General features: G+C 35.4%; 1 protein-coding gene across 4 annotated transcripts in view; it reads right to left on the minus strand.

Annotated features, from left to right (window-relative positions):
- Positions 1 to 439: 439 nt before the first annotated feature.
- LOC112057786 (homeobox protein abdominal-B) overlaps positions 440 to 27,446 on the minus strand; it is a 123,396-nt gene continuing 96,389 nt past the window's right edge. For 2 of the 4 annotated variants that reach the window (XM_052883841.1, XM_052883843.1), the window contains 4 exons: positions 23,149 to 23,204; positions 15,121 to 15,167; positions 9,075 to 9,671; positions 440 to 3,616 (listed from right to left, as the gene is read on the minus strand). In XM_052883841.1, coding sequence (XP_052739801.1) covers positions 3,225 to 3,616; positions 9,075 to 9,630 — 948 coding nt within the window. In that variant the 5' untranslated portion in view covers positions 9,631 to 9,671; positions 15,121 to 15,167; positions 23,149 to 23,204 and the 3' untranslated portion in view covers positions 440 to 3,224. Of the gene's footprint in view, positions 3,617 to 9,074; positions 9,672 to 15,120; positions 15,168 to 23,112; positions 23,205 to 27,446 lie in introns of all 4 variants that reach the window. The other 2 variants (XM_052883839.1, XM_052883840.1) reach the window with 1 other exon arrangement.

Genomic DNA, 27,446 nt, shown 5'->3' on the forward strand with positions numbered 1-27,446 from the left:
TGATAGCCCAGTGGATATGACCTTTGTCTCCGATTCCGGAAGTTGTGGGTTCGAATCCGGTCCGGGGCATGCACCTCGAAATTTTCAGTTGTGTGCATTTTAAGAAATTAAATATCACGCGTCTCAAACGGTGAAGGAAAACATCGGGAGAAAACCTGCATACCAGAGAATTTTCTTGATTCTCTGCGTGTGTGAAGTCTGCCAAACCGCATTGGGCCAGCGTGGTGGACAAATGGCCTAATTTTAAACTGGGGCTAACTTTAGATCAAGTTACGGTGCTACGAGTTACCTTACCCATTAATAACTGGTAGGGGTGGTGCTTCACAGTTCCATCAAAATAGAAGAAGTAACAAGTATCCACTCTCACAAATTTTTCCGTTTCATTGGGTATACCTACAGGGTAACGAAATCCAGGGTTGCCAAAAAAAAAATAGGCCAAGACACGACGAAATATTTAATTCTTTTTCCTTTCATACATTCTTTTCTAAATTCGTCATAAAACTGTCGGAGCACATTCATTTAGGTATTTAATTATACATTAGGTATTACTTAATAAGACCTCACACGCAGGTGTGATTTTTACTACATTAATTTATCTGTACAGTGATAATTACGAGACCTTTAATTATTACATAGTTTAGAAGTATTTCTAGATTCAATATCTACGGAAAATAAATATATAGGTAACAGGTATCCTGATAATGTAAGCTGATTTGAATGAAACTGCCTGTAATCTACAAAAAATGCCTAAAAATGTAATATTGTCAAAAGTAAAGTATATATTTCTTATGTTACGTATAAGTCAATGTCATGATCAAATAAATACCTACAAATAATCTAATAATCGACTAAGTTGTGTTATAAAATTAATCAATAGATAAAAATTGAAAAATACTTGATAAAGTTAAAAACTTGATTTTTTTCCAAAAAAAAAATAAATATAGGCAGATTTTCAAATAATCAAGCAGTTTCTCTAGCTGTATTTAATAATACTTAATATGAAAAGTGACGGAAAATAAATAAACACATGTAGTAGGTATAATTTTTCAGCCGACGTGTTATTTTATTAATTTCTGACCTTCAAAAAATTCCTCACTCTCTGTTAACTAAAAAAAATGTCCTGATAAGACTTAGTTAACACAGTTTTCAAAATGGCTAAAGATTACGTAATTATTTGTCATATTTTAGATTTAAGCAAAAAGATACCTACAAAAAATATTATAAATTTTATAATACTTCTAATTTCATTTAAGATTCATTGTCATTAACAAAAACAAATTTTATTTAAAAAAAATGATTTTTATTTTTTAGTTTTCTACTTTTCCCTAATTTAATAATACTGAAATGATAATAATTTTGATGATCATAGGTAGGTACGAGTAGGTATCTAATAAAATTATAACTGTCAGATCCGTCACTCTTCACAACGATTAGGTATCAATCAAGTAAAAATCATCCACTCATAAGCTTTTTTTTTCTAATTCGAGTCTACAGAGGAACATTGAAGATACGAAATTATGTTTTAAAACATGAGGACATGGTCACACTGGTTTAAAAATTGACTAAAATATAAAAAAAAATCTTAATCCAGAAATATAAAATGATAAAACTAGCACTTTCAATTTAAAATCAATTAAATTAATGCATAAGGTGTTGAAGGCTTTAAGTAAGGTTATAATATGAATATTATAATATGAGCTGATAAATAATATTGGAGTCATAAGTCACATTTAGCATGTAATTTACTTAGGTGTCCATATCCTCATAATCGAATTGCTACAATCATAAGAAGATATCTAAAAGATGTCTTGCGCTTATGTAGAAATTCGGTTACCTAGACGAGGTCGCCATTTTTGTACAAAAACTAAGCTACTCACTATTAAAATGTTACGGACATTATATTGAAATAGATCCCAGTAAATTACTAATTTACGATAGAACATTTATTACATAGATATAAGATAAAATAGGGAAGATGTAGCTAGTATGTAAGTTTAATAGTTAAAATCTAACACTGGGATGATTTATGTAACTAGATATTTTGTATATAAAGGTATCTATTACACCACAATTATAAACAGCTGTACAATGTACATCTAATATTCACGTTTCACTTCGATGTACTAGACCAAAAATACAACTTATAATAAATATATTTAATACATGATAGATTGTTGCTATTTCAATGTATAAATAAATAATAAAATATTCAACTAAAACAAATAAAATAATAAAAAAGCAATAGACAGGCTTAAGCGAACAGAACGATGAGTCAATAGAGGACAGTATTAATGCACTTGCCCATAACCTAATTATATTGATTACAACATCAACTTCAATATTTCAAAAAAGTCATAACAGTAACTTAATGCATAATTCTACTGGAACCGAGTTAAAGCTTTGTCAGAAATCGATAATTTAAATAACAAAATTTACGAATAATGAGACGAGAAAATAAACAGTAATAAATATTTGATCATTTTGCGATTTAATTATTTTCTTATATCAGAATAAGCGACGTCGATGCTACGTTCTTAAGTATTAGGCTTAACCGGCTGCGATTTGCCGATCAACAAGTCTACCATATAATATCCATCGCACTCCATACGAAAATATTTCTACAACTGCCACCAAAGCAACCCGAGTAATTCAACAATTTGGTAACGAAAATAAAAGTTAACTATTCAAGACTTAACCACCCTCTGAACAGCGATACGAATACAACAATAAAGCAGTCTCACAAAATATTTTACAAAATTCATTTTCAATAAACTATCTAGATACAATAATTCATAGGTGATGCTGTGGTTGCATTCGAGTTTCGATGCATAAAACATATTCAAATACATTGTCTGCGCTATACTAGATAATATTATCAATATCAGGAATCGTCTACTCATGTACTTAGTCTCGTTAACATTACAGAAAATAATTTCGTAATTAATACTATACACAAATCGACAACACAATAATTTTGTCTTACGTTTAGATTCTCTGGGACTCGCGGCGCACCGGCACTCCGGGAAGCGTCCACATTACGTACGGAACGGTACAGCAACTTTCCTTTACTGTCTATCGAATGACGAACAACGGACGAACCTTTCGAATATTTAAGTACGATCATCGAGCACAACACAATTGAGTCCTCATTGGAACTTTCCTTCCGTCCGGATTTAGCTGGCTATACCGTGGTGAAGGGGATAAGTCCCAGAGAAAGGCGCGGGTCACTGATGATGCTTAGCAGGCGGCGCATGGTGCAACGCCACGTGGTGCGGCGCATGGTGATGGCTGCCGTGGTGGTTGTGGTTATTGGCGTTCGAGTTGTTGTTGTTGTTCTGAGCCGCCTGCGCCGCCTGCCGCTGCGAGTTCTTCTTGTTCTTCATCCGTCGGTTCTGGAACCATATCTTCACCTGTCTCTCTGTGAGGTTTAGGTTCCGCGCCAGTTCCCATCTCTTCTGCTTTGACACGTAAGCGTTGAAAAGGAACTCTTTTTCTAATTCGAGGGTCTGGAACTTTGAGTAGGGTTTGCGTTTTTTACGCACAGTGACTTGTCCGGTCCAGTCTAGGGGGTTGGAGCCGCAGCCGACGCCGACGCCGACCGACATGGACAGGGATCCTGCACAAAAAAAATCATGTCTAATACTTATTTAAATAAGCAATTAACACACACTCGTTAATCGTCATCATCTACAAAATATTATGATTTATTGTCTCTAAAACGATTTGGATTATTTTTTTAACTTGGATTTTATTTCGTATAAGGTCTAATTGTAATGCCATCTTAGTAGTCTTAGTTAAACTTTGAGGCATTTGAGGCAATCTCAATAAAATTTACAGAGTCAGGGAGAAATACGATCTACAAGATGACATCACAACCTTGTAGAAAAACAAAATAAGTACCTATTAAAAAAATAAAAGCCAAGCGATGCTTAATAATATTTAAAATTTATACAAGTTTTTAATCTGGTATGCCTACCTAATCAAAATATATTGTTTTATCACTAATCTATTTAAATGGCTTCCGTGTTGAATTTAAAACCTTTTAACTTAATTGTTTTAGCATATTTGTGGCATAGAGTACCTTACTAAGATTTGTTGGTTATTTGGAAAAAATCTTTAAAATATTTGCAGCTACATTGTTGTAGGTTTTAATTGCTTCGAATGCACACGTAGCATTGCGTGACCGAACGTTTCGCTTATAACCGGCTATTTCTATGCAACGTTCAAAGAAACAATTGTAGACTGCCTCACGGTGCGTTAGAAGATGCATATAGCGCGATTTATGTGAGCGGCTCTTTTGATGACATCATCGATAATGAATTTTGTATGCGACCCACAACCTTTTCGATATTCGATGCAAGTAACTCTCTGCACTACTTCCTATTATTCAAAATAGTATAGAAAGATAGTACCGCAGGTTAAATAATAGTTACCACTTTGTCTAAAGCGAGTGGATTACGTTATCTGATTTGTGATATGCATCTAAGTTTTACCGTCTATATTTCACCTTTGTTCATATCTCCTCTTTTATTCTGGGCATCTAGAATATTTCCTTTTAGACTGAACAGCTTTATATAAAAAAATTTTCTTTATGCTACAGGTTTCTCTATGCTTCAGGTTTATCAAATGAACTTTTTTTCTCAGTGGGTGAATTTGTCGGGGCAATTCCATTTAGTCACGTATTAAAAACTAATTTGACTTCTGGTTCTCTATACCTATCTTCTATTGAATATTACCATACTATATCCACTATCCAGGTACGTTTGATTATATAGACGTATATTTAATCAAAGCCAGGTACTATATTCACCTATGATTTGAACTAAATAGCCTTTTGGTATTATACGCAAGTTGATAATTGAAATTGAAGAAAATAAACTGTACATAAATGTTGAAATGGACAGCCATAGTAAAGCTGCATAGAAATCTCATTTGTCACGAGAATAGATTTCTGTTGTAATAAAACGAAAGAAAATAAGACTTTCTAGGCCTGCTGCAAAGAGACATCACTTTTACTTTGTGATAAATCAATAAAGACATAACGTCAATTCATAGTGTGATATTTAGCTTCATGCAAACTCTTCACGCGAGGTTTCGCGTTAGTATTTTTATTTCAATCCAGCCTTTCCTACTGTTGATGTGAATTTACTTTAACTTTATTTTTTTTTTAATTTAAAAGTGCTGGTACGATTCATATATTTTATGTATTATTAGGATCGCCATTAATATTTGGAATATAATTCTTTTTAAAATTGGTATTTTATCCTTGCCAAAAAAACTCTAGCAAACAAAGTCTGCATAAAGATATATGTTATAACAAAATAATTAATTGAATAATTCAATTCCTTTAATTTATTTATTAACCATATTACACCGTTGCCTGTAATATGATTGTACCTTGGAGATAAGTCTTATTTCACATACAAGATCCAATCGAACTATTACTAAAACTGATAAAACTATTCTGTGATTCGAGAGTCCAAGATTTAAAATGTAGCAACAAGCAAATTTACTTTAGCTTGTATAGTTTTGTTTCAATAAAATGTTGAGCTACGTGTCACAATTTAATTTATTTATGCATTTGATCTGTTTTGATGACATTGTAGAGATTACCTAAAACTTTTTTGACTTTTTCTCTACATGTTCAAGTGATGATGCAATCTAAGATGGAAGTAGGTTAACTTCTTAGGAGTAGGATGAAATCCACCCCCTTTACGTTTCTACGTAGGTTAAAACGAAAAGTATTCAAATTAATTTTATATAAAATTTCGTAGACTCGTATTTTCAAGAAAGTGGAAGACCGAGGCTAACAATTCAATTAATAGAAATGTGTAATATAATATGTGCCGATAATTATATAAGTTTTCAACCCAAGTATCGTCAATGGAAAGAAACAATTATTTAAAGGTAACTTATACATATTTTTTAATTTGAGACTGAAAGAGACTAACGTTCCAATTAATAAAAATTATGTAATATTAATCAATAAAGAAATTAAGTTTAAATATTCTTTAGCAGTAGCAAATACAGTCAGCAATATAAGTTTTCAACTTTGGGTATATTCTTCATTCAAAGTTTATACATATTTGTTTTTAATTTGAGACAGAAGGAGACTGACCTCTCAATTAATAAAAATTGTGTTAAATTAAACAATAAAGAAAACTAAGTTAAAATAGTCTTTAGCAGTAGTATGATTTTTATGAATGAAGAATATAAGTTTCCAACCCAAGTATCGTCTATGGAAAGCAACAATTGTTTAAAAGTAGCACAAATATTGGTGTTTAATTTGAGAGAGAAGGTTCCAATTAATAATAGCGTTTTAATAACCTATAAAGAAAACTAAGTTTAAATAGTCTTAGCAGTAGTAGGTACCTGATACAGTCAGTATCAATTGTTATGATTTTTATGAATGAAGAATATAAGTTTCCAACCCAAGTATCGTCTATGGAAAGCAACAATTGTTTAAAGAGGACATAATGACGAGTGGAGTTGTCAATTACGTGGGGATAGGTAGCGATCAGAGGCAATAAATGTGCGGGTTCCGTTCGCCCATAAAAGTTACCTACCAGACCGCGGGCAAGTCCTTTGATAAAATACACCCGCTTGTTCCAACGGCTTAAGGTCCAAAATCTTACGTTGTCGGCTCGCATTTTGTTTCTGTCATTCCGGTTATGGCTTTGAAATGAGAGGGTTATTTAGCAATGCATGTTGTACTGTTTTAAAGAAATGCTAAATCTGTATGCTTGCTAATTAAACGGGACATTTCCGAAGCTTTTATTAAAATTGCTTTGTTAGTACGTTTGCTTTTTCCGGATCAATATTGATAATTCAATTTATTATAAAAAATTGTTGATAAAATCTCAAGTAATATTATAAAGAGATTTCTTTTTTGTTTGTTATAAATAAGCTCTGAAACTACTAAATTGATTTTGAGAATGAAAACTACGCTGGTTGGCTATGAAATATAATTGAGCAGACATTTGGTAAAGTCTGATAATGCAATAATTTGCGAAGGAGCTGATCTGATGATGGAACCAGAATGCAGACAGAAGAATTCCTCGACCACTAAATTTAATCCTGATGACGAGAATTTAATAAAGACTACCCTATAATATATCAATATTGATTGATTTATCTCTTTGCTGAAAGTAAAAGGCTAGACTATACTAGGCACCTAGGCTGTAGAAAGTCACACAATCTAACCAGTAATGAAACCAGATAGAAAGCATTTATTAGAACTTATGCATAATAATATGTTATCTACATGTGTCTTTATTTCTAGCTCATGAAGAGGGTTTGATTTTGTTTATTTATACAATGTAGACTGGATCTCACAAGGCAGACTTACTATGACGCTAGATCGCTTGGCACTACATCTTTGTCTGCATGTGGTATCGAAAGTCAATCCATATCAGTTTGAAACCAAATTAAAAATCCCTAATTGATCCAAACTTGAAATAAATTCAGAACCTGCCAACTATAAATTATACGCGTACAAAACTGCGCCAGATATACGCTAAGAAACCACGATCGCGAATGAAAATCAAACCGGCTTGCGCGAAGTAAGGCTCCGAACAGAGCATAACTGTTCTTCAAACCGTTCGTAAGCCATAAATGCACAAATCAAAGTCAATGTCAACCTCAGGTGGGCCATAAACACACAATCATAAAGTGACGTGAACACTCGCATAACTTTTTCAACAATTGTTTCCTTTTAATGGCCCATTATATAGTACGTTTTACGCAAAATTATGTCAAGTTACACCTCTGCTGTAACAGAGGCGCGATAAACCCATCTTTATGGTTAGGCGGCGATCGAAAGCGAACTAGCGTCGTCCGTTTATGAATGGAGCCTTTTTATTGCTCTCATATTGACAGTCGAGGCTGCCTAATTACTACTTACTAGCGATTTGGGGAAGAAACCAGTATTATCATTGCACGTCTATGACGTAGTCGCGGTTTTACGATATCATAAAACTGATATACATCTACGGCTGTAGCGTAAGTCTCGTGTACAGTGTGTTCCTCGCCCCCAGGCTCTAGTTTGTTTTTTATCGCCTCATCAGCCTAAACAGTGTTTATTGTGGCAATATTTGGTTTATTGCCACCACTCAAAGATCGTCAGTTTATTGTCTTAACGCCCAGGTATCGTGTTTATTTATTAGTTATACATTTTTATTGGCGCTTTATTTTACGTAAACTTTAATTTATCGCCGGTTGTATAGCGCCGTTTAACATTGCCTATTAAACGATGCTTACGGCTCGTTTTTATACATTCGTAGCACGTGTTTCGTTCATTCATCAGATTTATGGTGCCTTGTGGGAAAATACTTTGATTTCGCGTCGTCTTTTTACGTTTTACACTCGAACAATAATATACCCAAAATTGACTCTACATTACCTAATACGAACGACTACCTTTTAGATGTTTAGATAACAACATTTTTGGCTTTCTATATTTGTACCTTCTTACCTATTGCAGGTCTCTGCATTCTAAAAATAGACACCTTTTCAAAATATAATCATCAATTTCTGAGCAAATAATATACTTACCTACATAGTTGCAAGGAAATAAAGAATACGAAACTGCAGCCACTGCAGCATTGCATGACGCTGATAATGATAAACTTACAACCCACACGGACGACACGTACAGTGGTGTGCGGCACGCACACCAACGCACGCACACATGGATCCGGCTGGAGCTGAGTGTGTGCACGTCGTCGCGCCTGCCATCTAGCGGCCAGCAGTGCCACCCACACCCACAAGGGTCAAGGTTGATAAACTCATCATAAATTATTTATTTACAAAATATATTCATCTGTCCCTGTGAGATTTTAATAAAGTCATTACCATGATATTAATTGACTACATACGTAATAAACACGTTCGAACCTTGAGACTTCACAGAACTATTTGTTTACAAATTTAAGAAATGTTTTCCTAGCACATGTGCCTTCGATAAGTTTGGTAAAGATTACAAACATTACGGTGCCGTGACCGGACGTCGAAGAAAACGTGTGCTCACGGGTCGAAGTTGTTTATAAATCTAGATTAGCTGTAGCGATACTGACCAGGCAGCGCGCTGGGCGGCGGGTAGGGCGCGCTGGACACGGACTCCGGCGCGTAGTTCCGCAGCCCGTACGCGTCGTGCGAGAAGCCGGACGCCTCGGACACGGCGGTGCGCCGCTCCTCGCCCACGTACGGCAGCGGCTGGTCGCCGCGCGGCGCCCCGTACGGGTAGTTCCAGCACGGCTGCGTGAAGCCTTGGTGGCAGCCGTCCGCGTAGGGCTTGTACTCGCCGCCGCCGGGCCAGAAGGGCAGGCCCGCCTTGCGCTCGCGCTCCACCGGCAGGTTGTAGTACGTGGGCCCGGCCGGGTACTGGTGCTCGAAGGGTGCGGGCGCGTCGGGCGGGTAGCCCCACGACTGCTGCGCGTGGCGGATGACGCCGGGCTCGGGCTCGTAGCGCTTGGCCGGGATGTGCAGCGGCTGCGGCGGGTTGGAGCCCACGGACGCCGGCGAGGCGCTGGACGCGGACGGCGGCGCGGCGGCGGGCGCGGCCGGCGGGGAGCCCCCCGGGGGCGACGCGTGCGCCTCCTCGTACAGCGCGCCGCCCACGCCGTTCATCATGCTCCACCAGGCCTGGCCGGTGGAGTGCCCGGAGGCGGGCGCTGGCGACACGGCGGCCCCGTCGCAGGCGCCGAGGCCCCCGACATGGTTGTCAGGGTACAGGGTGGCGGCCGGGCAAGCCACGGGTGAGCAGGAGCGGGCCGGCAGTTCACGCGCGTCGCGGGCACATCGCACCACGCGCACACGCGACCACGCAGCGGCACATGAAAGTCAAAACGCGGTTCCCAATTTAGCTTGCTGGCCGGACGAGAGACGACCGCGGCGACCCGACACTCTTGGAAAATATTCGGAAAACTGCACGTCTACGTTTCGACGTAGCGGTCAGTCAGTGTGATCTTATCAAAATTAAGTCCAGGTAGCACGAAACAGTTCTAAATATTAGATTAACAAAAAAAAATTAACGTCAAACAGTCCTCCGAACAGAGACGGATCTCAAAGGAAAAGTTCTGCAAAGCACTGATCGTAGTTTCCTATCGGCGAGAATGAAGTCGCGAGCGTATCGTAATGTGATCGCGAGGATGGAGAGAAAAAAAATACGAAGCGCGCGTTCGGCAGCGCGGTCGAGCGCGGAGTGGTGGCGCGCGGCGGTGTGCGGCGCACGGCGGGCGCACACAGGCAAGCGATGCGACGCCATCTAGCGGCGGGCGGACACACCGCCGCGCCGCCCGCCCGCACAAGCGACTCTACATTCGGCTCTCTTTATTTTTTATCGAAGGCTAGACTTCGACGTAAAGTTATTTTATTTTTAAATATTTATTCTTTATTTTCAGCTTATTGTATGTAGACTTAATATCTCAATAGTTACTCAATTTATGATGTACTTAATTAATAAAATTATAGTGTAAATTAATTAATCTACATAATATATTTTTTTCTTTTGATAGAACGTTATAAAATGAGTATAATATTTATAAATCCGTACAAAATACTAAAATAGTATTGTAATCATAAAACAATCAAAGTGAATCAGGGCAAGGGTTGCCGGTTTCCTGAGCGCGGGTGCGTAGTAAAGCGATTAATGGAGGCAAAATAGCCATAAACTGCCGTTTAACCAAACTGCAAGCGTCACCGACCATCGCCAACTTGCCACCGATAAAAAAGTCGAGACTTTATGACGGCAACTCACTCACGTTTTATTGTGAGTATAAACTTAATTTTATCGTCTGTTAATTTTACCACAAATAATCATAGTACTAGACACTTTATAATATATTGTTTTATGTTGATCGCAAGGTCGTGTTCTACTGTCTCATATTTTGGACAAAATTTTCTTACTTACGAGAGAAATACTCAAAATGTCGGAGCTCTTGACCTTACTTCAGCAAACGTTCAATGTGTAGACACATTTGTTACAGTATTTCCTAACCACTTACCTACTTATCTTACTTATCTAATATAATTTATTTTGTAAGTAAATAAATTAATTATCTTTGATTTATGATATTTCTTACAGGGAATATAAAGTAGAGAATATACTAAAGAAGCTCAAAGACCTTGAAGTAATACCTATAACCGTACAAAGGCGCGGCACACCCTTCCTTTTCACATATAAAGTCAAAGGGAACAATGAGGGTACACCCGATAAATCTTACAATATTTCACACCTATTGTAAGTACATGTTCTGTTTACCCAAGACACGGCTATAAAATGTGTCAGACGGACAATAGTAAAAACATACATGTAGCACATTATCGACCTTGTTAACAATTTCTTATTATTATAATAATTGAAAAGCTAAGTCAAAATATAATATGAGTTCACTAATTTCCCACACTTAACTATAAAGTACGAGCAATTACGAAGTTTACACAAAGGCAGCTGTCAGCGATGATAAGCCGATTTTTCGAGTTATGTATCTACATACGTGTCTATGGACTTTACAATAGGGATTACCACTACAGGTTACAAGTATAAATTTGCACTCTGCTACATAAAAACTCGTAGACTCGCTACTATTTTATTTTACACTTACACAAAATAGCACAGATTTAATATTTAACACAACACAGTACCTAAACGTGAAGCTATAATTATTTCTTTAGTTAGGTTTTATTTCAAAAAAAGAATTATTGTAAAATTGTTAAGAGAAGTTTTCTTTTGAGAATTATCTACTATTGTTTGCCGTAATAATTGCTATGAAATGCTTAATAGAAATTTAGTTTTTAGTACCAGATATATAAGTATGTATTTAATACATTTTATCTACTTATTTTCGTAACATAAAACTTTTGTAATAGAATTAAAATATAAAATAGAATTAAAGTGCGTTTTTCATTTGTAGTAAAAATTTTAAATGAAATTGCTTATACGTGGATAATGTAGGTGTCAACTGTTTCCCAATAAAAATTGGTTTGATAATTACTTTTTTACTTATTAAATTATTATATATTATAATAATAACCTAATAGGTACTCTAGATTCCTCAGTGTTTTTATGCTATATAATTTTTGTTGTTGGTTATTTTTCTTTACAATACCTGTACATAATGATTTTAAATTAAGCTCTATGTCCGTTTGCGACTTAGGTACGTCTACGCATGCGCGAGTTTTGATTTAGATTTAGAAATAGCGTCTTACTTTTAGCTAATTAAATTGTTTTCTTTTGCTAAAGTTTTTTATTGTTATGAATTAAGATGAAGTAGAGTAGGTATGAAACAGTGCCTTGGAGTTAAGTTCAAAACTCTACCTCTCTACATTAGGTATGTCTCGCATGTTAACTTACTCAAGTTTCATCAGCTATATTTTTAGTTATTATGGTGTGCCATAATAGACCAAAAGATAACTCCTCTCAGTTTGGTGTACAGATTCACAATTAGAATTTTTTTTAATAATTTTTTTTTAGTAGGTGTAAAAAATTATCAATTAAAAAGCCATTTTTTGTATTATTAATGACAATTAATTATTTGCTACTTGTGTATTATATTACACGAAATAGCATCTAGTTTGAACAAAATGTTACAAAAAAGATCCTTACAAAAAAACCTTCGTAGCACTCGCAACTTTTGACTTGGCCTAAGTATATCAGTAGAGTTGTATGTTGAAACAGAAAGCACTGTGAGATTTTAAAAAACGAACACTATCCTGATAAAACGTCGAAGGAACAAGACGCATTTGAGTCGTGTTGAATGACAGAAACAAACATAGGAACAAGTGTGCGCCGCGCGGCCCGGCTATAAATATTTACGTTAGGAAACGCGCCAGGCCAATGATCGCCCATACTGTATGCGTAAATAAAAGTGCGCTTTCTTATCTCGCTCGCGTTCCTTGCGCAAACGCCTCGGCTACAGCACATAATACAAACACATACATATATTACAACCACGTACGTGATTTAAATAAAACTATTTGTATTACATATGTATGTACCTATTGTATATTTAACTGGCGCTACATCATATTTGTACAATATTTGGGTGTGTATTGTATTTTCTATGATAAAAAAGATTAAGTGTCATTTTCAGTAACCTTTCAGTGTTACATCACATTTCGCTACCTAATTTTCCATGCCACCACAACACTTATATACACACTCTGGTTGTGGTTGTGTATTGTCTATTATAATAAAGAAGGCAAGATGTGATTATCAGTAACTTTTCAGTACCTACATAGTACAGTACATACATACGTAAGTATATTACAACCACGTACGTGATTTAAATAAAACTACATATGTATGTATCTATATTGTATTGTATATTTAACTGGCACAACAACATATTTATACAATATTTGGGTGTGTATTGTCTATGATATAATAGGTAGATAGGTTAGGTGTCATTTTCACCACGTTTCGCTGCCTAATTTTCCTGCTACCAAAACACACATTCTGATTGTTTATTGTATATTAAAGGCAAGATGTGATTTTCAGTAACTTTTCAGTATATGTTTCGCTACGTGCTTTCCTACAATGTGTTGAGGTGTCAGCATTGGCGTGCACTTCATACATGCTTTGAAGTACTGCATACCCTAAGAGTTGTCTTCTCAATGCTTATTAAATAAAGATTTTGCCAGTTTGCTTAATTTTCTTACTAGTGCATACCGTGATCGACAATCATATGCACACCATTGAGTGTCGGGTAATTTACATCTCGTACCTAATGTACAACGATGACAACATTAACCCTTGCGCTTTGACTGAATGAAAAAAGCACATGTATTGCTTCAAGCAAATTCGATCTGTGTGATTATTGTGAAAAACCATTTCGTTGTTTTGGAGATTATAGTGAAAAGATAGTAAAGTAAAGGGATAAAACAAATTCCCGAGTGTTAATACAGCTAACTTAATTATTTATCTGTGTCAAATTTCAGTTTGAATGGCATTGAGTATTCGTGTAAGGGTTGAAATTAGCAAGTGTAGGTAAGGATAAGAAATAGGGTTATATTTCACGATTTTGTATAATAAAGTACATAAGTAAGTAACTACGAGTATCAAGAAAGCATATTAAAAGCAAACAGATACCACTAGTAGGTTGAATTTATTTCAATTTATTTGTATAAATGTTTACAACATAATTATTATGGTATACTTATCTACACAAATCCAATTAAGTGTTTAACAGAAAACATGTCAATGTTAATTGCAACTTATTCCTTTCTCTTGACAGAGAAATCGTAAATTTTTCCAAGTTTATGTACCCTGAATCTGTTAGTTACCGGTTCATGAAACATATTATGGATGTACGGATATTGAAATGAGGCTTCGTGATACTTGGACTTGATTTTAATTATTTTAATTTTACAAAACGCCGTCTCGATCGGAGATCTTATCGTTCGTATTTACTGACATTTAAAACAACGGGTATTTTATTGTTGAACACAATTTATTTACAGCCAACTGAAAAACGTACCTAATACCATGTAGGTATGTATATGATTGGCCCAGAAACATAACATACAAAGTAAACATGAAAATTTTAAATTATTAATTTGAAAATAAATAATTATTTATTAAATATACCTAAATATAAAAATTAATTAATGAAGTAAAAAATGTGCCATACGGGAAGTACCGCGGTAAAGCTTTTGCATACAATATTTTGTCAACTTATGCAATTATACTTACTTATTTATTTTATTTATGCATTACTTTCTTTTTCTTTTAAAAAGATTAAAAAATAAAATAAATAAAAATAAATTAAATAAAAATTTCTCTACATTGAGCTGGAATCAAACTCCGATTTAATAGGTTTAGTTTCACACCACTTGTCCAGTTGATTAGATATGAAAACGTCGAAATGTGTGATGTTAGGTTTTTACTCGTATTTTCGTTACGGAATTTCTCGATTCGGTCCCCGCGTTCAAAGCGTGCAATAGCTTAAATATAAAACATACCTACTTACGTCATTAATAACTTACTTTTGTATAAAAATTTAAAATTAATATCTAGAAGGAGTTGTTGTAGAACATTTTCGGATGGATACCTAACCCGAAAAAGCGGCAAATATAAAGTTTCAAAAATTTTCTACTATATTATTAAGATTAAATATTCACCTTGTCGTAAACTGGCTAGCGAAGTTTGTGTAAACGGGCAGGGCAATCTGTAAACAAAGCATATTCATTTTTAAATAGACAAAAGTATATAAAAACAACACATGTAATAACTTTATTAAAGTTTCATATACTTCAAATTGATTATCATAATTAATTGATTTTCAAAAGCAATTAATCGTTCAATGCTATTAACCCAAATTGCACCCTATTTACCTAGGCAACAGATTTCACAGTACTTAAACAATATAACTTCATCTTGATTAGTTTTTAATTTTAGTGAGGAAAAAACTGCACCATAGTTGCTGTATTTATTTTCAATCCCTCACTCGGCAGCCCACCACAAACAGAAAAAACCGCAACGAAGATCTTTACATTCAACTACAGTGAATACCTACTGTTATTTTTTAAAAAAATTCGGCTATAACTCTCGTGATACATCGTCGGAGTACGCCCGACTAATTTCGAACCCCTACGGGGCCCTTAGTCATGAGCTGGTTCTTGCAACTCGGCACGATCCAAACTGAGTTTGCAGTTTGGATCGTGCCTTGGTGGGTGATCGTGGATGGGTTCGAAACTAGTCGGGCATACTCCGACGTGATACAACGTCGGAGTAACGTGAGTTTTGCCAGTGTTTTATAATAAATTAATATGAATAACACTCACGATATTGATTACATACTGTGTTTTTTATTTTATCTTCTTGCTATCTTATAAATTACTTAAAGAGATCAATAAATTAATTATTATCAGTAAGTAGAAAATTTAAATATTTGAGGAAACTTATTTGTGCATTGTGCATGTATTTCTGCGAACATACGAATAGTATTTAATCTATAATAATATTATGAAGTGGTAAAGTTTGTGATTTTATAGGGTGTAGGGTAGGTACCTATTCTCTGAATCTACTGAACCGATTTTGAAAATTCTTTTACCACGTAATATAGTCACTTTTCTTACGGGAATTACGCGATTTAAAATGAAAATAAAATGTGTATCAATTTAAATGTACAAGAGAAAAAGGTATCTGACTTGTTGATTAGCTGTCATATTAAATTAAAATCATATTTTATGCTACTAAAATTAGTTTATTATTTTTAAAATATCACCAAAAGATTTAACATAAGTAGTATAAGCATATAAATAACTTAATTATGTTAATGTGTGTTAGAATCATTTTCAGATCCTCTTGTATTAGAATACCTACCAAATTAGTGATTTTTTTTCAATAAAGACTGCTATAATCTATATATGTATGTACCATACCATGGCTCTAGTGATTTTTTTTCAATAAAGATTGCTATAATCTACCTTTGCTATAATCTATATATGTGAGTACCATACCATGGCTCAGACATATATAGAATCATCATACATATATATACAATATCATACATATATACTATAAATACATGCATATAAAATGTGTTACTTAGGTATACCATGATAGCCATGTTAGTGGACATCTTTATAAGAATACAGAAAAATAAAAGAAGAAAATTTTATCTAAATGCGTTATGAATCTAGGACTTATATAGAATTCCACGTTACACTAGGGAGGTTTGAATACTAGGTAATATGAAGTTTATTTTGAGCTACACCACGCCCTTGCCGAGCTCATTGACGAAGCTCTACCATTTTATTTTCTAGCCGCCCGATACGAATATAAATAAATCCTTTCTAAGTCATTCGATACGGCGCAAAGTCACGAAGTTTACATAAAATAGGTGATTTGCGATTGCCACGGTTTTTTCCAACTTCCATGGGGTGTGGAACGCAACCTACTTGTGTCTGAACGCAAAAAAACATGTTTACAGGCTTTATTCTTTAACGATCACTGGCTTTGCTAGACATGTTAGCGGTCGTAAATTTCGTTTTGTACTTCGTAACAATTTCCCGTGTTTCCGTAATGATTGATTTAAAACAGATCGCATACGTAGCACAAAATGTATCTAACACTAGCAACGCCTCGCGGTTTCATCCGCGTAGTTCTCTTTCCCGTAAGAATACGGGGATAAATTATAGCCTGTGACACTCACAAATTATGTGGCTTTCTAGTGGTAAAAGAATTTTCATAATCGGATCAGTAGATCCAGCGATTACCTCTACAATAAATAGATAACATTTAGTTTAGGCAATATAGGAAAATTCTGAGCATCTTTGCGTCTATACGACCAATTAAATACTAAGTAACTAATACAACATACTCGTATTACATTGAAAATTTTCAGCTACCAATGTGTGCACTAAGTAAGCACTTCTTAGCATAATAATTAATAATGTATGTGCTTAGGTAAAGAAGTAATATTTAAAACCATGAGTAAGTAGATAAGTTTGGTTTTACCAGTCATAGCCACATACATTCCTGAAAACCTAAAAGGCAGTGTTAACAGTGACATTTTGGAATATATATATGTAGGAGTTAAACTCTTGAATACACCCAGGTATTCTTTGATTGATAAAGAGAGTATATATATAATATTTTTCATAGTTTTCATTCATTTGAGAGCCTACCACGAGTCGTAATATAGACGAACATTTTGTTAACTATTTTTTCAAGAGTAAATGACAACAGAACGATGGCGTTGTGCACTCGAGTCGACGTTTACGACTCAATTCCAAAGCAAGCCGCGAGCCAGTCGAACGGGTGTATTTAAAAACCAAATTAATGGGACCTTCCCTGTGTGCATTCGATACCACTATGACAAGGAGGAAACGGAATATAAAAATTTATACAAGGGCTCAATTTATGGTGGTGGTACAGAAGTCTCAATAGGTCTGGTGACAGGACAAGTTTGGCCGCATATTACAGTTGTCAGGCTTCGTTATCTCATTCACTTGTACTCTTATATGCCTTCAAGAATTCTTCTCCCACGGTCGATTGAAAAAGTACTTTTTCTAAAAGAAAAACAAATGGAAATAATGTAAACATTTTAACTCACGTGATCTGATCTATCCTAATACGGTTATTTTCTTGTATTGGGCTAAAAAATCTATTTATCGCCGATAGCTTTCTTGCTTGAAGATTTCGATTGTTTGTTTGATTATACGCGCTAATCTCAGGAACTACTGGTCCGATTTGAAAAATTATTTCAGTGTCAGATAGCCCATTTATCGAGGAAGGCTATAGGCTATATTTTATCCCCGTATTCATACGGGAACGGGAACCACGCGGGTAAAACCGCGCGACGTCTACTATTAGAATATATACAAGAATATGATTGAAATACAGAAAATGATTGAAATACCGAAGATGAAAATGCATTAAGAGTCGTACTTATGTGTTTGCGTCACATAGGACATATTTACAACAACATCGGGGGAGGACGTCCAAGAGTTTAATGGTGCGAAACTGACTGGATCATATCACCGCGTTTACGACGAGATGTAAACGGCCGATTCATTTGCAATTCCAACTGCGACTTAGCAACGCTTCAACGTCTCTGTCAAAACAAGAGACGCTCAAACTGGTGAGAATGCGATAAAACTTTGCTCCTAAATAATCCCAACAGTTTGTTGGCGAAGATATAGAAACAAACCTTTGTTTGGATACAAATATTCTACCAAGTATAGTACCACACGCTTATATTTACACTACGCAATTATGTAGGAATTTTTGGGTCACTAAAAATACCTAGTTAGGTAGTAAGTACTTACCTTATATTGTTTATATATAAGTAGATGTAAACTTTTATTAATCAAGTAGGTACATAAATAGGCTAAACTTATTATAAAAATAAAATATAAGGAAATATCAATACAACTACAACTACAAAATTAAAATAAATTAAAATTAAAACTAATACCTAAAAATATTTATAGTAGATGTATAGTTTAGTAATAAAATAATCTTAATCTTAATAATAAATAATCTTATACTAAATTAGTAACACTTTACCTACTCGTCTAAAGAAATTTCAATGAAAAACTGCCACAAATTTACAGTTCATAATTATTTTTTAAGAGTAACGGTCTACCAACTAAGAAAGATAATCAAAGATAAAATGAAACTGACTAACCCGGTAAACTTGCTTTGCCTTATAAAATGAAAAAACAAAAATGCACACAAAATTTGATAAAAATTGTTCAAACCATTTCGGAGGAGTTTGGAAACAAACACCGCGATATGATAATTTTATATGTATATATATGTACCTATTAGAAATTATATTATTTACTTTAATTAAACTAATAGTAATCTATACTACATCAAGCTTAACATGAAGATACAAATAAATAGCAAAGAGTTACAGGCGAATGTTTTCCCATAGGAACATTGACTCGAACAATTTGGAAAACACACACGTTTTACATACTAACTACCCATCAGCCGGTGGTCTGTGTTACTCAGTATTCGATTCGTCGATATATGCCTGATTTTATCTTCAAGGACACACATTGTGATTCGCCGGATCGCCCGGAATAGATCATCCGATATAAAGTTTGATCAGTGAATTACAATTGCTAAAACGTTTAGGGATACAGCTGAAAAGATTTTCTATAGATACGTCTCGGATCTATACGTAAGAGACACTGATTTTAAGCTTAGGTAAGCATTATCTACCTATGGTTTACTGTTTTTCAGTGAAATAAATTCCAATATTTGACATATTTTCTATGTATTCGTACGTTTCAGTATTTTAAATGTGGGATAAGTCAAAATTAAATTTAACTTTCAAGTAGGTAAGTAACACTTAAGCTCTAATTTGCTTCTATACTTTTCTAGTTTTGAAGGACTTGAAATTTTATGCTAATAAGCGTATATCGATTAATAACAAAGAGTAATATTTTCAACATATACCTAATAAAAGTTCTGAATGAAGCGCACAAAGAAATATAGAATATATTTAGGACTGCACCAAGCTTTAACCTCACCACCATCGCCAAACTTCAATTACGTAATAACTTTCAACTTTCAAGACGCCCGATAGGAATATCTTTAAATTTGTCTTATCGGTAACGTAATACACGTATTACGAGTTAGTAAATAATAATATCTGCTAAATAAATACATATCTCGGTAAATAAGGTGTAGATTTCCCTTACAACCGGCTCCCCGAAACAAAAACAAAAATGTTTCAACTTCATTAAATGTCGTAATATCTTCATTGTAATGCAAAATTTGCATATTAATTAAGCCAAGATCCCCGGTAGGTACCTATTAATGTTCTAAATATGCTAATGTCATAAAGAAATTAAAATATCACCGTGAATAAACTAATCGCAACATTGTTGACCTTTTTATTCGTACGCGTGTAATTTGGAGAGCGATAAATTAAGAAATTGAATTAGTTTGCCGAGTCGGCGAAGTCAAACGATTGTATTATAATACTGCAATATTTTCATATTAAACAACTTAGCATGCATATATTATAACCCCTTTGTAATGTCCTCAACGGATTATAAATATTGGTCTTAAGTAAAAAATGTATATGGCGTTACATAGCCATGGACATTTTTTACTTGTGGTAGGTACTTTATTTTTTATTTGTGAAGTTTAAAGGATATGTTTTGCAACTAGGTTAGATATGGGGCAGTTGTTAGTTAGGTAAAAAGGATACCTAACCCTAATGTTAAAGATTTACACTATAATTAATTAAATAATAAGAAGGTACTCCAACAATACACATTTAAACATCACACAAAATATAAATTTTGATACACCTACTATTATCAATACACTCATATAACATTTATAAAACTAATTATAAATATCAAATCATCATGCATAAGGTGAATAGGTAGCTGCTTTATGTAAGCTCCCGATTACATAAAATTATATATCCCATCATCATCATCATCATCATCAGCCAATGGACGTCCGATGCTGGACATAAGCCTCTTGCATGGACCTCCAAGCATAACGATCTCGAGCCGCCAGCATCCAGCAGTTTCCTACACCGACCAACACTGCGCTTTCAAGTGTGGGGTCGCCATTCCAGCACCTTGGGACCCCAACGTCCATCGGCTCTTCGAACTATGTGGCCTGCCCATTGCCACTTCAGCTTCGCATCTATATCACATACCTACTGCTAATTATTATTATAGGATAGGCTGTTTATGTACCTAGTAGTTACAGTTCTTTATTTTCAGACAGAGCTCCTCCGAATCAGTAAATGTAACGTTGATCGCTTATAATGTGATTGTGTAGATTAATGCATGAATGCATAGGTGCATGCTGCATTTTAAATTTGCCATGACACGAGCGCACTTGAAGTAGTGTTGCCAGGTTCTCTGTCAAATTTCGGAATAGTAGGTTAAAATATACTCGGATACTCGGGATTTTTGTTACTACTGTTAAGGGAGCTACATACAAAATGGATTTTGTAAATCATTTTTTTTTGTTGGATGTACCGTACCTACTTACTTTTTAAATTTAATTTGTACCATTGGTTAAGCTATAACAAACAAATAAAGTTTGCAGATATGATTTTTCAGTACATTCTTACTTCCTCTACTTATTTAAATAGTACGAGTACTACTTTTCAAGTAATAGGTACTTGAAAAGTTGACGGAGCAAGCGGACGGCCAACCTGCTCCCACTGGAAAATCACTGCCTGTAACAGAGCTTTGCCTCTAAAATTACTCCTAGTAGGTACCTATTGTTGCCTTCTATCCTTCAAAATGAGTCACAAGTCCTTTTTAGCTACATATCTAAGCTTATAGTTACCTTTCAGAATGATACAGTGCAATGCTGTTTGACAACTATTTAAAATATCAAGTGAACTGTGACCCCAATTTCGGTTTATTCGATGGCCCGGTTCCCGGTCATAATCAAGGATACAACATTACCCAAAAATCGGGTCGTTCCTTGCATATCAGTACACCTGGCAACACTATCGGCAACGTGTCGTAAGGCCTGAGGGCATGCAATAATAATGCAAATGCGCTTGCGTGAAATTCGACTGAGACACGTCGGGATGCATAAAGCCTCGCACCTAACTACGGCGACCATCTTTAAATATTTTTTTACTGCTGCTGGGCCAGAGAGGTCTACAAGTCTACTAAGTCTTTTGTCTAAGTACGTAATGTGACCGTGAGAACACGACAAATGTTAGACAAATCAAAATGAAAAACTTTTTACGCTATAAAACCCGTATAATTTTAGCAGCACCAGTGGTTCCCCCGCAGTGATATATAGACACGCACAGACAAACGCATGCAAATAAATAGATTTTTACGAGTTACGATAGTCTATCGTCTCTACATGCCAGGTGGTGTAAAAACACGTAAGACTTATATTTAATCAAAGTTTTTATATGCGTGTTTTACTTTAGGTATCCACTTGTCTTTTTTATTTATTCGACATGAAAATAAGAAAGTAAGAAAAACGTTTATTTTAAAACTGTGCCACATGCGCCTAAGCTATAATTGTAGCTTCCGATGCCTAAACCACCTGAGCAAGGCAAGACCAAGATCTTATAGTCAAGGGCTAACTTGTAAAGAATAAAAAAAAAGATCTAAACTCAAGCAGCAGAAGCATCAAACACCACACTGATGTTTGACACATTGACCTTGAAAAAGGTCAATGTGTCAAACATCAGTATACATCAGTATACTAGTATACGTATAGTGTATATATAAATTCGCGTTTACGTCAACGCGATAGTAACAGTATGAAAATAATGAAACTCCCACTAGGCACACGGTTCAGTAAGTATATTTTCAGCGCCTATTGAATGCAAACAAACAAGCAAACATACAATCAAATCTTTCCTCTTTAAAATACTTATTAGTATAAATTTTAGAAATATTGTATATTCTTATAATATTTTCAAGTTACTGCCTATTCGACATATTTATTCTATAACTAAACATTTAAAATACTGATAAAGAAGTAAATAATTACCCGCAAGGTTCGAGTAAATCATCTGTTCTCTCATTTGCTGTACCTACCGGTACGAAAGGTCAAGCGTTAATTGCAGTAAATAAGCTGGGCATGCAGTTACGCAAAAGTGCACTCTAAATAAGTAAAAATAAAGTTCATATTCAAACCTTAGTATCATGTTCTGTGTGGCGTCGTCGCCTCACCTGTTAGTAAGGTCGGTCGCGAGGGACGCCGCGCCTTACCCTTGCCCGCAACACGCCTGGAAAAATATAAATATTGATTTATTATACATATTGAAGACCTCACTAACTAACACTGCGCTTTCCGGTGCGGGGTCGCCATTCCAGCACTTTGGGACCTCAACGTCCATCGGCTCAGCGAACTATTCTGCCTGCCCATTGCCACTTCAGCTTCGCGACTCGCTGAGCTATGTCAGTGCATTTTGGTTCATCTGCGGATCTCTTCATTTCTGATTCGATCACGCAGAGAAACCCCAAGCATAGCTCGCTCTATAGCCCGCTGAGTGACTTTGAGCCTTCTAATAAGGCCCATAGTTGGCGACCAAGTCTCAGCTATAATAGAGGTTCGATCTAATATATTAAAATTGGGTTAGATCTGCAGACTATTTCACTAACTTTGACGTATGTTAGTTGACATATAAGAAATTGATATTCTATGTAACAAATGTCATCCGGTGCCTAATGGTGAATATCATTCATATGTTAATCATAAATCCTTAATACTCGTACATATTTCTTATTGTAATTTATTTTATACGCTCGAAATAGGTATATAATATTACCACAGCATTTCTACAATGTTTACAATAAACGCCTGTTCGCATGACTAAAAAACCCATAATCGGGTTACCTATTACAAAATTTCAGCCTTCACTACTGGTATATATAGATTTTACAGTTTCTGAACACACAACTTGACATTTTATACAATATTCAGGTACTATTTATTTAAATAACTTGCGTTGTTTAATATGCAACTTAATGAAATTAAGACAATAATTAGCCGCTTTTGTTCGCCTCACTTTGACGCGCTAGAGACGACATTTCTTTTAAAAACCTTTGAGTAGATGACATTTCTCAATCGATTTGATGTTTATTTTAATAGGTTGATAATAAAGAAATAGTGAATAGGCCAGTAGGGTCTGGTTTTCGGTTACTATCTAATATCGGTATCTATCGCCCTACCGGAAAAGACGCACCGCCAAGCTATTTATTGGTCTAATACGTATATTTTACATTGTACCTACGTGTGATAGACTGCATCGTCACTTAGCATCAGGTGTGATGCAGTCAAGGACTAACTTGTCATTGAATAAAAGAAGAAACATATTGTATATTTATATATATTTCATATTAGAGCAGTGATAGCCCAGTGGATATGACCTCTGCCTCCGATTCCGGAGGGTGTGGGTTCGAATCCTGTCCGGGGCATGCACCTCCAACTTTTCAGTTGTGTGCATTTTAAGAAATTAAATATCACGTGTCTCAATCGGTGAAGGAAAACATCGTGAGGAAACCTGCATACAAGAGAATTATCTTCATTCTCTGCGTGTGTGAAGTCTGCCAATCCGCATTGGGCCAGCGTGGTGGACTATAGGCCTAACCCCTCTCATTCTGAGAGGAGACTCGAGCTCAGCAGTGAGCCGAATATGGGTTGATGACGACGATTGTATATTTACCAGTAAACAAAGAAAACTTGATAATAAACATTTTTCAAAAGTTTCCAAGACGTTAATAAGGTAGATGTTTTATAGCACATGTTATGAGGTCAAATGTCGGTTTATAATAACTAATACCTATCAATAGGTACCTATACATATAAAAATATTATAATGTCGTACCTACTACGAGCAATATCTCTACTATTACCTTTGTAATTCACGACACATATTTATCAGCTTCATAATATAAAAAAACAGTAACCTACTATGAAAATCAACTTATTCATTGTACCTTTAATTAAACAAATATATTGTAGAATACTTGTATATTTCATGTCAATATAGGTATACCTACTTTATACATAGTTAAACAGGTTAACGGTATTACTAACAGACGTCCACTACTTCATCCGCCCTTAAACCTCCTTAATCCGGCCCTGTCGAAAAATCCTTCTTAATGGAGGTCTATTAACTATGAACTACTCCTTGAATACCTACATCCTTGCATCATCTTTGTACGTTAAGCGGTTAAATAATAAATATTTCGTTATGCGTGACCTTTCGCTTTTATTATATTACATAGATTTTCACAAACAGGAACTTTTGGAATTTTTTTTATATTACTCTTTTGTGTCAACATATAGGTACCTACTATGTGACTACTCGTAAATAAGTAATAAATATTATTTTCACTAAACAAGACAATTATTGGAAAGTCCCATGTACAGCTAGAAGCCGGTGTAATACTAAATGTTAAGCTACACAATATTAATTCACCCTACGTGGCTTATTTTCACGCGTACATACATCGCTTTACATTGTAAGTTACCTACTTATCCGTAGTAAATTAAATAGGCAAATGATCATAACAAGTTCGATTTTACTACCACCAAGTATAATAATTCCTTTGAATATACGATTCTGTAGTCCATTTTCTTATTGGACTCTCGGCAGTAAAATTATACAGGAAAAAGCAAGGCATAAGTAATTTTAAACGGTCGGAGTTATTAAGAAATCATTAAACTAGACAGTATTTTCGTTGTTCCTACATTGTAATGCATGAAAGTTCATAAAATGGTACAAAAACATTTATAACAACAGTAAAGAATCAAGCTATTAGGAAGTTCATTGATTATTAGCGTGTAAAATATTTAAAAAAATAGTTTTATATAAGTACCTACTTAGAAAAGCATTGACTCATTACTCAGAAAAGCCGACAAGTGTGCTTACGAGCACAAAGAAGAAAAATCTTTGTCATTAATTTCTTAAGTAAATAAATAAATAAAAAATAGATACGCTCGCGACTCCGTTCGCGTTATTTTATGTTTTCATTAATCCCGCAGAAATCATAGATTTTTCCGGGATTAAAAGTTCCCTATTGCTCTAGCACCTACTTAGAGAGTATCTTAATATATATAAACGCGAAAGTTTTTATGGATGTTTGTATGAATGTTTGTTACTCTTTAACGCCGCAACTACTGAACCGATTTGGTTGAAATATATGAATGGAAATAGATTTTATTTGGAAATAGATAAGAAAATTTAACGAGGACAAAGTCGCGGACGTCCTCTAGTTTGAAAATGATTAAAATATATCGTATTATTTTTACTTTTACCAAAATATAAATACATTTTGGGATTAATTAAAAAAACTGATAAAAAAGGGGCGTCCTTCCTCCTTCAAAGGTGAGAGCAATCTTCGTCTGCACTCAATTTAATTCGGTAGGTGTTATAAATTTTACGAACTGTCAAGCGGCGGTGGTTCATCTGATAATTTTGTCGACACCTCGGTTTTTTTTTTTTTTACGTTATATAGGCTAGCGCTTGGCAGCAATCATGCTTGACAGTAAGCGATGATGCAGCCTAAGGTGGAACGCGCTTGCCTAGAAAATGCCTATTCACTCTTAACTTGAATACACCCATGTTGTAGGTGGTAGGGAAAACTGAAGCTGGAAGGGCATTCCATAATTTCGCAGTGCGGATCAGGAACGAAGAACCAAAACGCTTCGTACGAGTCCAGGGGACATCAACTACGTATGGATGCAGACCTCTGCGATGCCTGGCAGTTCTGTGGTAAAAAGGTGAAGAGGGAACTAGATCGAAAAGTTCCTGAGCGCACTCTCCGAAATAAATCCTGTAGAACACCGACAGACAGGCAACTTTTCGGCGATGCTCTAATGATTGCAATTTCGCATTAGTTAGCGCCTCGTTACCGATGAGCCTTCTAGCTCGGCGATCCACCGAGTCCAGAGCAGCAAGCTGGTATTTGGCCGATCCATCCCATAAATGGGAGCAGTACTCCATGCACGAACGAACCTGAGCTTGGTAAAGAGTAAGAAGTTGTTCCGGCGTGAAGTAGCGCTTCACCTTATTTAGGATACCGAGCTTCTTACCAGCTGTTACTGCTTTGGACTCAATGCATTCTCCAAAGTTGAGCTTGGACGATATTGTAATACCTAGAAGCTCAATACTGTCGGTGATCGGAACAGGTGTATTCCGGAAAGTAGGAGTAAACTGGAATGGACTCCTTTTCGCAGTGAATAAACACGCCTGTGTTTTGGTAGCATTAAATTTGACTAGATTGGCGTCTCCCCAGTCCGACACCTTGTTTAAGGTCAAATTGACACGTTCTACCAATGTCTCTCTTTGCTCAAGGGTCTCAGCCCCACTAGCGCGAGGACTGGACATATATCTATCCGTTACAGTGCTGTCGTCGGCATACCCAAATAAACCTGGCTTGAGCAGGTCGTTTATGTGCAGCAGGAAGAGTGTAGCGGAGAGAACTGATCCCTGAGGAACTCCGGCATTGATTGCCATTGG

Source organism: Bicyclus anynana, chromosome 10 (genome assembly GCF_947172395.1).
Source record: "Bicyclus anynana chromosome 10, ilBicAnyn1.1, whole genome shotgun sequence".
Classification (NCBI taxonomy): domain Eukaryota; kingdom Metazoa; phylum Arthropoda; class Insecta; order Lepidoptera; family Nymphalidae; genus Bicyclus; species Bicyclus anynana.